Source organism: Salvelinus sp. IW2-2015, linkage group LG4q.1:29, assembly GCF_002910315.2.
Source record: "Salvelinus sp. IW2-2015 linkage group LG4q.1:29, ASM291031v2, whole genome shotgun sequence".
NCBI lineage: Eukaryota > Metazoa > Chordata > Actinopteri > Salmoniformes > Salmonidae > Salvelinus > Salvelinus sp. IW2-2015.
Window position 1 is genome coordinate 89,800,699 of NC_036842.1, and position 14,615 is coordinate 89,815,313.

General features: G+C 40.2%; 1 protein-coding gene across 1 annotated transcript in view; it reads left to right on the forward strand.

Annotated features, from left to right (window-relative positions):
• Positions 1-9,756: 9,756 nt before the first annotated feature.
• Positions 9,757-14,615, forward strand: part of LOC111962783 (neuroepithelial cell-transforming gene 1 protein) — a 15,644-nt gene continuing 10,785 nt past the window's right edge. Inside the window, exons 1-6 of the mRNA XM_070439920.1 lie at positions 9,757-10,058; positions 11,168-11,234; positions 12,639-12,701; positions 12,864-12,929; positions 13,188-13,295; positions 13,506-13,745. Of these exons, the coding sequence (XP_070296021.1) occupies positions 9,919-10,058; positions 11,168-11,234; positions 12,639-12,701; positions 12,864-12,929; positions 13,188-13,295; positions 13,506-13,745 (684 nt within the window). The 5' untranslated portion in view covers positions 9,757-9,918. The remainder of the gene's footprint in view (positions 10,059-11,167; positions 11,235-12,638; positions 12,702-12,863; positions 12,930-13,187; positions 13,296-13,505; positions 13,746-14,615) is intronic.

A 14,615-nucleotide genomic window follows, 5' to 3' on the forward strand; every position in this document is an offset into this window, starting at 1 on the left:
CATGCGGAGGTAGCGTCGACAAGAATGTGTTTTGTAAACTGCCATGTCGTGGGAGAGTTAGGCGATTTGTTTAATGTTTTGGTGTTCCGTGATCTGTGGGGCCCTAAGTCTGGCCTGTCAATTCATAAAGAAACTCAGATAAGGAGTTGCTGGATCTAAGATCAGCATGATCAAAAAGGTTAAACTGATCCTAGATCAGCACCTATACTTTGATAAAAAAGGGTTACTGATCCTAGATCAGCACCTATACTGGAGTACAAAGGTCGTCCTGTAGACTTTTCTAGATCAAAAAGGTTGACACTGATTCTGAGATTCAGCACCTAATATCTGATCAAAAAAGGTTAAACTGATCCTACCATGGGCAGCACTACAAGTCCGTACACCATGGCACACCCTGCCTCCCCTACAGCATGGGGATTGATCATGTTCGGCCTCTATTGAAAAGGGAGCGTCTAAAACAGTTTAAACCAAAGGGAAAGTTTGGGGATTTAGCAAACTACAGGCACACTAAAGTACCCTGGTTTTAAATGAAGATACGGATTTTACAAACAATACAGAGCCACTAAGTACCCCAGTTTAAATGAAGATATGGATTTACAAAATACAGGCCACTAAGTACCCAGTTTAAAGAAGAAGATATGGGATTTACAAAACTACAGTCCACTAAAGTTACCCGTTTTAAATGAAGAGTATGGACTTTAAACAAAAACAGGCCACTAAGTACCCTGGTCTTCAAATGAAAATAGTGCGATTTCTCACCCTTCCTGTAGGTTCGTGATGTGGTGCGCACTCTTGCTGTCATCTAGTGAGGACATCTTTTGCTGCAATTGCCCCTCAAGCTATGTTTAGCACTGTTAGTTGTGTTCATGGTTTTTGCTTGTGTCTGAGTGTTTGCTGAATCTATGGAATAGTTATTTGCTTTCTTATAAATCTTTGTGGACACTTCTCTTCGCACCGAGTCAAGGTATTTAAGGTCAGAACTACTTCTTTCTAAGTGTCCTGATACAATTGCGGTAGCAAATTAAGAGAAGTTGTATTTTTCAATGATTAACATAGCTACAGTATAATCTCACCTTTTTCGTAATTTAGTATGAGTATCCTGTGGGGCTTACTACGGGCTGGTCCAAATTCAACTTTGTAACCACTTCCTTCTTCTAAGTTACAGGCTAATTAATTGGAAAAGCTGACCATTCTCAAAGAGGACTTAGGTTACTACATTTTCTGTTGTACTCCCGCTGACGGAAGGGCATGCCAGCCGAAACGCGTAGGAAATTTTTAAAACTTTGGTTTCTATTGAAACATGTGCCATAACAAGATAAAGCATTTTAATTCATATATGAAGAGTGCGCGTTGGGTCCTCGCTTTCTTTTTAGATGTGATCACATAGATTCTATGCAACCTAATACATCTCTTAGTATAAAAGAAGGAATTAATATACTAGATCCTTTAGTAGTCCCAGCAACACGCCTGAATACATCAGAGGTTTTACGAATAACTTTGCCCACGTGCCCCAGGTAATTCCCTGTTATCACTCACGTTCAAACGATCTCCTTGGGAGGTTCTGGCTGCGCCCTTGTCCTGTTTGTGTTACATGCTACATCCATTCTCGACTTCATGTGTTACATCCATTCATCTATACATCTCCTTCGAGTAGTGTAGGATCGTATCACTGCATTCTCCTTCATGCTGTACATCATCGATCCTCATTCTACTCGTGGTGTAGATCATCATCATTCACATTCTCCTTTAGTGTGTCCACACCTCATCATCATCATCTACCTTCGTGCTGTAGATCATCATCATCATTCTCCTTGTGTGTAGATCATCATCATCAATCTCCTGTCGTGTGTAGATCATGCATATTAATTATTTCATCTATCAGAGTATAGGTGCTGATCTATGATCATCAAAAAGAAAGGAGGACCAAGGCACTCTTCATATAATGAATTAAAATGCCTTTATTTGTATGGCATGTTCAATAGAAACAAAGTTTTAAAAATCCTACGCGTTTCGGCTGCATGGCCTTCGTCAGGGAGTACAAAGAAATAATACAATGTCCTCTTTTGAACAGCTTTTCCAATTAGCCCTAATTAGAAGAGGGAGTGGTTACAAAGTTGATTGGACACACCTAGTAAGCAATACTATACAAATTAAAAAGTGAAATACTGTAGCTATGTTATCATAAAAATACAACTCCAAGCTAGAAGTATCAGGACACTTAGAAAGGTAGTTCTGACCTTAAATATGACTGGGAGAAGTGTCAAGAATAAGAAAGCAATATATTCCATAGTACACTAGAACACAGCAAAACATGAACAACAGCAGTATAAAAACAATAGCTGAGGGCAATTGAGCAAAATGTCCACTAGATGACAGCAAATGGACCTATCACAACCCTACAGAAGGGTGAGAAATCCATATCTTCATTTAAACCAGGGTACTTAGTGGCCTGTAGTTTGTAAATCCATATCTTCATTTAAACCAGGGTACTTAGTGGCCTGTAGTTTGTAAATCCATATCTTCATTTAAACCGGGTACTTAGTGGCCTGTAGTTTGTAAATCCATATCTTCATTTAAACCAGGGTACTTAGTGGCCTGTAGTTTGTAAATCCATATCTTCATTTAAACCAGGGTACTTAGTGGCCTGTAGTTTGTAAATCCATATCTTCATTTAAACTGGGTACTTAGTGGACTGTAGTTTGTAAATCCATATCTTCATTTAAACCAGGGTACTTAGTGGCCTGTAGTTTGTTAAATCCATATCTTCATTTAAACCAGGGTACTTAGTGGCCTGTAGTTTGTAAATCCCTATCTTCATTTTTAACTGGGTACTTAGTGGCCTGTATTTTGTAAATCCATATCTTCATTTAAACTGGGGGTACTTAGTGGCCTGTAGTTTGTAAATCCATATCTTCATTTAAACCAGGGTACTTAGTGGCCTGTAGTTTGTAAATCCCAAAACTTTCCCTTTGGTTTAACTGTTTAAGACGGTCCCCTTTTCTAATAGAGGCCGGAACATGATCAATCCCCATAGCTTGTAGGGAGGCAGGGTTGCCATGGTGTACGGACTTGTAGTGCCTTGCCATGGGGTAGGATCAGTTTAACCTTTTTGATCAGAGTATAGGTGCTGATCTAGGATCAGTTCAACCTTTTTGATCAGAGTAGAGGTGCTGATCTAGGATCAGTTTAACCTTTTTTTAAATCCAAGTATAGGTGCTGATCTAGGATCAGTTTAACCTGTTTTATCAAAGTATAGGTGCGGATCTAGGATCAGTTTAACCTTTTTGATCATGCTGATCTTAGATCAGCACTCCTTCTCTGAGTTTCTTTATGAATGAAGGCCCAGACTTATGGGCCCCACAGATCAGGAAATCGCTAACTTCCCACGACATGCAGTTTATCAAAACACTTCTTGTGATGTATTCCCATGTTGTGGTACGACTACAATACGACAAGCGATATGAAAATGTTTACCAGAGGGCCAACATGTCCTTTCCTAATCTCCATTGTCTAATCTAGATGGGCCTAGCATTGATTGCTTGTCTGAGCCAATTATTCAGGCAGAAATGAATGCAAGAGCTATTCTCCAGGATTACATCATCAAAATTCTTCACATTTCAGCATCCGCTGTTATCCTTTGTCTAATACTGATGAGCCTCTGGTTACTGTACGCCTACCACACTGTCTCTGAGAGTTCGTAGAATACATAATATGATTATTATTGTAGACAATGCAATGCTGAATAATATCGGATGAAACACTGTCTGAAATGGCACCCTATTCACTATAGTCATAGGGTCTGGTCAAAAGTAGTGTACTATGTAGGCAATAGGGTGTCATTTCGGACGTAACCACTCTCTGTCACGTGCTGGCATTCTGTAATATTCGTAAGAAAACTGAAAACAGACTAGACATGTTATTTCAAATCTACATTTGTCTTTGTTCTTGGAAAAGATTCTTCTCTCCTCAACCCTAATCTTTTCTAATGTCCTNCCCCCCCCCCACAGTATTAACATGTACTGCGTGTTCTCTCTGTACCTCATAAAGCTGGCGTATGTCCTTTTGTTTCATAAACGGCCTTGGGGTATGAATGATTTCATTTTGTAAGAACACTTCTTTCTCTAAGGTCTTCTGCTAGGCTTAAAGTGATGTCATGCAAACGGTTGGTCCTAAATATATTTCTATGTCTATGTGATGATGGCCCTGTAATTATATTATGTGATTTTATTAACATAATTCCCTTGACTTTGCCTCATACAGCCAATAGAATGGATCCTGTTTCATAAACAACAATATTATGACCAAATGGGAGTAATGATGAGGGATTTTGGGATTTAAAAAAAAACTGTTGGCAACAACTCCAACATATTAAATGCAGCACTATTATACAGTGTTATAACATTGGCTGTATGTGGTCCAATCATTGAGAAATTCAATTAACCTTGAATATGTATAAAATGCATGTATTACAAAGCTATAGTAGGCTCACATTTTAATATAAACTCTACATTTGGTTTGAATAACAAATAGGTTCGAATTTGATTACATTGGTATAGGCCATCATCAGAAAGAGTGAGGCAGGCCTGACAGTGTCTTCCAGTCAGGAGATGTTTTGGTGCTGTTCAGAGGGACATCAATTATCTTTGCAGTGTTCACTGTCTCACATATATTGGAATTTCTCTCCCAGTATTCACTGTTACTGTAACAGTTTTCCATATTAGCTGGGAACCAATGGAATATTACAATACACAAAGGAATGTCACATTTGTTACCATCCACTGACCTACATGTACCCCACCACCACAACCACCCTCATTCAACGCTTCTTGCTCATTGTCCAGGGTCAGATAATTAACTTTAATTGGATCCTGAGACTGGTTTCAAAGGAAATAAGTATTCTACAGCATACTTTTCATAACTCTACAGTTAGGTATTTTCCCATGCTCTTTTAGAGGTTGCACCTCACAACAGATCTAGGATCAGCATTATTTGTGTTCTATATGACATGTGTACCAATACATAGGTCTACTATCAGCAGTGGCGATTTTAGCATGTAAATCTTGGTGGGGCAAAAAAATATATATATATGTGGGAATTGGGGTTGCAAAGGGTCGGAAATTTTCCATGGGAAGTTAAGCCCGGGAATATGGGGAATTGGGCTTAAATTCATCAAAAAAGGTTTTTGTGGGATACACATAAAGCAATTATAGGTCTTGTGGCATATTTTGGTTAAACTATCCTCAATTCAATGGAATTGCAACCCTCTGCATGCACAGTGCATTCTTCCATCACATGTACAGCTGATTCTCAAGATCTTGCACACTAATGAGATGCTATTGAGCATACACTACTAAACTGTCTGAGCCAAGGACTACATGCTTTCTGGTAAGTTTTGATTACAATATTGGGTGGGGTGAATATATTTTATATGACATACATTATTTTTTGTTAACTAGTAAATAGTAGTTTACATGAAAGTGTGTTTAAATCATTTCTAACTGTTTACAATTTCTGCCTGTTAGTTTTTTCTACCATGTGGGTTTTAGCTTGCTTGAGCCTGCTAACTGAGTGGTGTTAATTCACCTGTTTCCATACATGTTTCATTTTAAAACATTTATCTTACAAAGTAGTTATGTAATCTAACTGCTTAACTATTTATCTGTACATGGAATTGTATTTGTTGTTTTTTTAAACCCATTTTTTACAGGAAAATGCCACGGGCACTATCTGATGTTTGGAGACATTTCACTGCAGCTAATGTAGAAGGAAAAGCTGTGTACATTTGCAAATACTGTGCCAAATCATATGTGAAGAATGCAACAAAGATGCAGAATCATCTGGCCAAGTGCATAAAGTTCCCTCAGCACTCAGCACTCAGCAACAAAAGTCCCTCTACTTCTATTCGAGGTGAAAATGATGAATCAGACATCGATAGCAACAGCTCATGGTCCTCCTGGAATCAGAAGTTTTTTTGACTCAATGGAGGACCGTAGTCAGAGATATGCTGATGAATGTCTTGCTCGAGCTGTGTATTCTGGTTCACCTCTGATGCTCACAGGCAATGTGTATTGGAAGAGATTTMTGAATGTTCTTCGCCCAGCATACACCCCTCCAACCAGACATGCTTTATCTATACATTTGCTGGATGCAGAGTTCGACAGAGTGCAAGTGAAGGTCAAGCAAATCATAGAGAAAGCAGACTGTATTGAAATCATCTCTGATGGGTGGTCGAATGTTCGTGGGCAAGGAATAATTAACTACATCGTCTCCACCCCTCAACCAGTATTATACAAGAGCACAGACACAAGAGACAACAGACACACCAGTCTCTGCATTGCAGATGAGGTGAAGGCAGTCATCAATTACCTTGGACCACAGAAGGTATTTGCACTGATGACAGACAATGCTGTGAACATGAAGGCTGCTTGGTCTACCCTAACATCACACCCATTGGCTGAGCTGCTCATGCATTGAATCGGCTCCTTAAGGACATCATGGGACTGAAAACAATGGATACACTCTACAAGAGAGCCAAGGAAATGGTTAGGTATGTTAAGGGTCATCAAGTCATATAGCAGCAATCTACCTCACCAAGCAAAGTGAGAAGAATAAGAGCAACACATTGAAGCTGCCCAACAACACCCGTTGGGGTGGTGTTGTCATTATGTTTGACAGTCTCCTGGAGGGGAAGGAGTCTCTCCAAGAAATGGCCATATCACAGTCTGACGATATGGACAGCCCCATCAAGTGGATCCTCCTGGATGATGTATTTTGGGAAAGAGTGGTAAGCAGCCTGAAACTCCTGAAGCCTATAGCAGTAGACATTGCATGGATTGAGGGAGACAATGCCACCCTGTCTAATGTTCAGACTCTGCTTGCAGATGTAAGAGAAGAAGTCCGTACTGCCCTGCCCACTTCACTGTTGCTCCAAGCAGAGGACACTGCAGTTCTGAAATAAGTCAAAAAGCGTGAAGACTTCTGCCTGAAGCCTATACACGCCGCAGCGTACATGTTGGACCCCAAGTATGCTGGCAAGTGCATCCTGTCTGGTGCAGAGATCAACAAGGTCTATGGTGTCATCACTACCGTGTCTCGCCACCTTGGCCTGGATGAGGGCAAGGTTCTTGGCAGTCTGGCGAAGTACACTTCCAAGCAAGGGCTTTGGGATGGAGATGCAATATGGCAGTTGTGCCAACATATCTCATCAGCCCCCTGATGGAAGGGACTTTGTGGATCTGAGGCTCTTTCCCTTGTTGCCTTCATCATCCTCCAAATCCCACCAAGATCAGTCACCTCAGAGCACAACTGGTCCTTGTTTGGGAACACACACACCAAAGCACGCAACAGGCTAAACAATACAAGTGTTGAAAAATTGGTGGCCATCCGGGCAAATTTGAACTCAACAAGGTTGGAAAGTGACAATGAAGATGAGGCCTCAGAGTCTGATGTTCAAGAGGTGGTCATTGAGTAGGTGCAGGGAGAAGACATGGAAGCCTGAGAGGAAGACAACCTAAGCTTTAGTTTCTAGACTATCATTTTACAGATGTATGTTGAAAACGTTTTTGGGAGATGCGATGGATCATTGGGGATCATTCGATATTCTCTTTCTTTTGTTGTTCAGTGAAATCATTCCATGTGAAGAGTCAACTCATTTAATTAAAGTTCAATTCGTAACTAAATAGTTTTTTAAATATCTATTAGAAGRATTTAATCATTTGCAATTATGTATACTTATGATAAGGTAAAAGGTTTATGTGTCTGTCTTCATATGATTTGGTAAATATATCCAATGCAAAAAACATTACATTTAAATGGTATTAATATTATTTGCATATATTTCTGTTAATTCACGTTATTTCCCGTATATTCCCGTTAATTCCCACGGAAAGTTTCCACCTCTAAACATTTCCCAAAATGTGCAACCCTAGTGGGGATGCATGCCAGCAAAGTCACCACACAACACTAAAAAATACATTAATTGCACTATAACGGTGACAAACAGTGCCCACAAACTGTTAGGGCCTACATAAAGCTGTCCCAACAGCAGTCCCAACACCTTACCACCGCTACACCTGGTTATCAGCGGAGCCTTGTCTGGCAGCAAAACAGTTCAGTCAGCCTCATTTACTGTCTTTAAAAAAGCAAAATTGATATGGCTGACTTACTTWAAAAAAATTGGTTTCTACTGTCATTTGAGATGTACAAACTATGGCATAAAGGGGACGACAAGCGGATAAGAGGCTATCCGTAATTTTGATTAAGACATTAATGAGTGAGCTAGGACGGACGTAGTCATATAACTATTTGTTTAGCACTTTTGAAATGTACAGTGACAGAATTCGAGCTGCAACAAACACTCAAACTGGACAGTTTTATCTCAATCCCCTTAATCCAAGATTTTGGACCACACAGCCACTCCACTGAATAGCAGGCTAGTGATTGCTTTGCAATGCTAGCAGTTAGCCACTGTCACTGATTCCTTCCAAACCACTCATTTTGAATTTGCGATTTCCAACTTGTTGTTTATGTCTAATGGCCGATGAGTATCGATACATTTTATCTATAATTTCTCTTCATTATTTCTCTTCATATGTCAAGGATTAAAAAGGGTTTGCCAGTAGATTGTTGACTTGATTCATAATGATCGTTAGCTAAGATTTTGAAAGTATGTTGACATGATCAGTCCAATCAAAGCTACTGTACATATAACGTGATTTGATGTCATTTTATCTGTGGCCAATGACCTTGAGCCTTCTTCGAAAGGCACTTCTAATGTAACTCTATGGCAGCACCCAAGGGGCTAGAATTTCGTAACTCTAGTTTTAGACTTGGCGGTGACGTAGTGTCCCCTTGAGTGACAGAACACTGAGCCAATCACAGAGCACCATATTTTCTGCTGGCTTGCCCCACCACCACAGAAAGCACTGAGCTAGGCTGAAACACCTGCATTTTGTAGCTGCCTTACTCAAGAAAACAAWAAAGAGAATGTTTGTATGCAGCTTTATTAACTCAATTATATATATATATATWTTTTTTTTTACATTGTTTGCAAACTGATATGTGACACGTATTAATGCCAAAATAACATGCAAAACAGGCAAGCCCTGCCCCACCTGCCTTGAATAACGGGTCACCACTGCTTGGCATAGATTCTACAAGTGGACCTAAACCATGCCAGAAAAATGCATCCCCCACCATAACACTGTGTCCTTTATTTGGGCACTTACCAGGATGCCTACAGTCGGGAAAACTGCAGTTTGGGCTGGTTTTCTCGGGCAGCATGCAAGCCAAATATACAGTTTGTTGCATTATAGCCACAGACATATACTCCATAGAAAGGATTTGTAACATCTTACCCTGGCAATTTGACTGCTAAACTAATGGGTACTCAAGCAATGGATGCCAGTCCTGATTTGAATGGGAACTGCCATCTATGGATTATATTTCTATGGTGGGTTGGTATTGTCATTTTCCCTTTTGCCGATTTCAAAATACAATCGCGGGAAAAACGTACAGTTTGGAAAGCAAATGCCTTCTGCTGAAAAGAGAGACCCAATAGAATAAAAACAATTCTCAACAACTACAATTTTTTAGCAAACACCAGCACTGATCGCTTAATCCGGCCATGCTTCTCACTGAAATGAATTTACTGAGATGCACCGCAGAGACCGCCAACGTGGTTTTCCTCAATATTMTTTTCAGTAAATTAACTCCTCCCACTCTAAATCCTCAAGCTTTTTCCTTATTGGCCGATTTGTGATATTCCGCCATATTCAAACTTCCGCCGTCACTTTTGGTTGGATTGATCGATTTACTGCGGGTTTGTTTCTTTCTTTCATCATCGTTGCTGCTGTTCCATTATAATTTCATTGTTTTGAATTAGTMATATTAGCTAGCTTCCTACACCCAACCTCTAAAATGGAGGAGTCAGAGGTGGTCGAATTATCTGTGGAAGACAAGCCGAAGAGTCGAAGGATTTCCTCGAAGAGAACGTCCACCATCAGCCTAGCCGTCGTCAGCTCAGAAACCTCCCCCGCCACTGTCAACAACTCTAAAAAGTAAGGAGCGATGGGTAATATTGATACATAAATGTGTGTTTTGACTAAATAATATTCAAGATTAGCTAGCCAAATTTTGAACCCAAAGTTTGTCACATCACATGGCAAATCATTAATGTTTCAATAAATATGGATTCAGGTTTGGCCTTCATGTACCGAMGTTACTGTGGCTAGTTAGCCTAGCGTATCTGCTAGGGTATACGTATATTGGCTATACTAACTAGTAACGTTATGTAGCTAACTAGTTCGTTTGATTTATTTAGACAAACAAATGTGAAGTTTGAGTAGTCTCAAATTTGCCTAAAATAGTTAGCTAGATAACTACGTCCATAGCAGTACATTAGTGGACCACCCCACAGCCTTTTAGAGGCATCTGATGCTGAGCTTACTATCTTCTGAGGAAAGAGTCCATCAAAATATGGCATTGTTCTTCTATATCGGTGTTGTAGGTTTATCTAGAACACCTTAGAGGAAAGTTGTATGCTTTGTCTCAAACATACTGACCAGACCCCCATCGCATGTTGATTTTTGTCCACCCACACCAGACGCGATCAGGACACACAGGTTGAAATATCAAAACAAACTGAACCAACTATATTCATTTTGGGACAGATCGAAAAGCATTAAACATTTATGCCAATTTCCCTAGCTTGCTGTTGCTATCCTGGGATATAAACATTGGGTTGTTATTTTACCTGAAACGCACATTGTCCTCTACTCAGACAATTAATCCACAGATAAAAGGTTAAACAGAGTTTGTTTCTAGTAATCTCTCCTCCTCCAGGCTTCTTTTTCTTTGGACTTTATATGGCGGTTGGCAAGCTACATTGCAATAAATGTTTAATGCTTTTCGACATGTCCCCAAATTAATATAGTTTGTTAAGAGTTCGTTTTGATATTTCAATATGCTTGTCCTGATCGCGTCTGGTGTGGGTGGACAAAATCAACATGTAAGTCTACACTTAACACCAAAAGTATGATTTGTGTGTGTGTCTGATTTGTCAAAGAGTCAGATGCCATACGCCCTAGGTAGGGGCATTTGGGTTGGGATACAGTATGAATATCTCAAATAGTGTTTATTTCTGCCTGTTTTCTCTCTCTCACTGTAGACCTCCACTGTGCAGAGGGAGTTCCTTCACCTTTCTGACTCCAGGAACACCATGGGACTTCAGTCTGGTGAGTAGTACTAAACTAATGTCACGCCAACATCAAACCAGCATCTATCTCTGTCTTTCTCAATTACTACGAAGTCAAGTCAATAAACTTTAACACAGTACAAAATAAATACTTCATTTATTTCAATGTGAAATGTACAGTGCCTTGTAAAAGTATTCTGCCTCTTTGTTTAGACAAGCCTACATTAGTTCAGGAGTAAAATGTGGCTTAACAAATCACATAAATTACATGGATTCACTCTGTGTGAAATAATAGGGGTTGACATGATTTTTGAATGACTAACCCTTCCTCTGTCCCCCATACATACAACCTCTGTAAGGTTCCTCAGTCAAGTATTTCAAGCACAGTTTCAACTTCAAAGACCAGGGAGCTTTTTGAAAGCCTCATAAATAAGGGCAGTGATTGGTAGATGGGTAACAATAACACATCGGACATTGAATATATCTTTAAGCGTAGTCAAGTTAATAATTATGCTGTGGATTATGTATTAAACCACCCAGACACATCAAAGATACAGTTGTCCTGAACTGAGCTTCAGGACAAGAATGAAACTGCTGAGAGATTTAGTTACCATGAGGCCATTGGTGATTTTAAAACGGCTACAGAGTTCAATGGTTGTGGTGGGGGAGAACTGTAGTGACTCACAATAATTACCTAAATGACAGAGTGAAAAGAAGAATACAAATATACAGAATAAAAAATATTCCAAAATATGCTGGGAGGAAAAAAACAGCAAAGGAATACACTTTTTCAGTATAAAGAGAAACTGGGTGGGGCTAAGCAAAGACAAAATCCTAGAATAAAAACCTGCTACAGTCTGCATTCCACCAGAAACTGGGGAGATCACCTTTCAGCAGGACAATGAACTACAACACAAGGCCAAATCTACACTGGAGTTGCTTACAAAGAAGACAATGTTTTTGAGTGGCCAAGTTAAAGCTTTGACTTAAATCTGCTTGAAAATCATTAGCAAGTTTAGAAAATTGCTGAATAGCCATGATCCCCAACAGAGCTTGAAGAATTTTGAAAAAAATTATGGATAAATATTGCACAATCCAGGTGTGCAAAGCTCTTAGAGACTTACCCAGAAGACTCGCAACTTTAATCAATGCTAAAGGTGTTTCTAACATGTATTGACTCAGGGAGCTGAATACTTATGCAACTACTATATTTGTATTAATATTTTATTTTATTTTCGTACATTTTGACGTTAGAGTTTTTTGTGTAGATCGTTGACAAAAAAATTACAGTTCAATCCATTGTAATCCCACTTTGTAACACAATAAAATGTGAAGAAATTCAAGGGGTCTGAGTACTTTTGCATGGTACTGTATATACACATTTTTAAGTCTTGTGAAGGTTAGCAACACACTCATTCTGTACACGTGTTTATCTTTCCCACAGAAGAGGAAAAATAAAGAGCCCAAGGATGATGACACTGTCAGTCTCTCCAGCTTTGACCTCAAAGTAAGCCAAGGCTCCACCAAATGCTACAAGATTTCTGAGGATTAATACACTTGCATCACACGTCCCCCNTACCAGTAGGCTATATCCTGCCTTTCCCCCCCCTAACGGCCTTGTGAGTGTCACTAACTGTAGTCTGAGCCTTCTCTGATACCTTTTTTACAGAAGAGAAAACGCAAAGAGAAAAAGGAGGATGAAGACACCGTCAGTCTGTCCAGTTTTGACCTCAAAGTAAGTCGACAGAGAGGAATACCTCACTTCTAGTCCTTAGGAAACTTTGCTGTGTTTTTGTTTTTATGTATTATTTCTTACATTGGCACAAGCATTTTGCTACACTCGCAATAACATCTGCAACCATGTGTATGTGACCAATAAAATGTGATATGTGAGAAGTGGAGTAAAGCAAAGCGATAGGGTCGTTAGTAATATCCCCTGGGTATGTATTCAGATTGCCGTCCGTAACACTGATTTCTCTCCTCTGTATTCCAGGAGCCCAGTAACAAGCGTGTGCGGCCACTGAGTCGGGTGTCATCTCTGGCTAACCTGATCTCCCCTTCCAAGAATGGAGCTGTCCGACGCTTTGGTCAAACCATCCAGGTACAGTATATACCCCCTGTATTACACTGTAATAACTCCAGACAGAAGCCAATGGCACTTGACCWGATAGTAGATCATTTTTTCGTGTGGATTGGATTTTGTTTAATGAACAGCAGGAAGTTATAGAGAAGGAGATTGACAGTAGAGTGGCACGGACAGAGAAGCCGAGACCAGACTCTGGCATGTCTACATTTTTACTCATGTCTTCAGAACATGTCACTGCGGGGTGACAGCAAGTCGCCGGGTGCGTCCCTGAAGTCGTGCAGTAAGGCAGCGGGCCCAACACCTCCCAAACGCAGAAACAGCACTCTGTGGTCTGAAACACTGGACGTTCACCAGAAGAGCACCTTCTCCACCAAAGAGATTAAGAGACAGGAGGTAACATACAACTGTAGCACATGTTATCATCATAGTTCAATGACTTTTATAGATAATGCGTTGTGCCAAACATAATATAATCACAATATATCATGCCTTATTGCTTTATTGTAAACTGGGTGGTTTGAGCCCTGAATTCTGATTTGGCTGAAAGCCATGGTGTATCAGACCCTATACTACGGATATGACAAAACATTTATTTGTACTGCTCTAATTACGTTGATAACCAGTTTATAATAGCAATAAGGCACCTCGGAGGTTTGTGGTATATGGCCAATATACCACGGCTAAGGGCTGTCTCCAGGCACTCAGCATTGCGAGCTGACTTCCTCTCTCTCTCTAAAGACGGGGAGAAGAAGGTCAAAGATGGCAGCTGACTCCTCTCTCTCTCTAAAGACGGGGAGAAGAAGGTCAAAGATGGCAGCTGACTCCTCTCTCTCTCTCTAAAGACGGGGAGAAGAAGGTCAAAGATGGCATCTGACTCCTCTCTCTCTCTAAAGACGGGGAGAAGAAGGTCAAAGATGGCAGCTGACTCCTCTCTCTCTCTCTAAAGATGGGGAGAAGAAGGTCAAGATGGCAGTGACTCCTCTCTCTCTCTCTCTCTAAAGACGGGGAGAAGAAGGTCAAATGGCAGCTGATCTCCACTCTCTCTCTAAAGACGGGGGAAGAAGGTCAAAGATGGCAGCTGACTCCTCTCTCTCTCTCTAAAGACGGGGAGAAGAGGTCAAAGATGGCAGCTGACTCCACTCTCTCTCTAAAGACGAGGAGAAGAAGGTCAAAGATGGCATCTGCGGATGAAGGAACAGGTGGGGGCGAGAGCATGAAGCTGGGTCTACACTTCATAAATAAACAAAAACACATTCATTCTAAATATTGGCGATGTGAGAAAGATTTTACATTTCAAGTTTATTTGCAATGTGTAATTAATACATTGGAAATCTT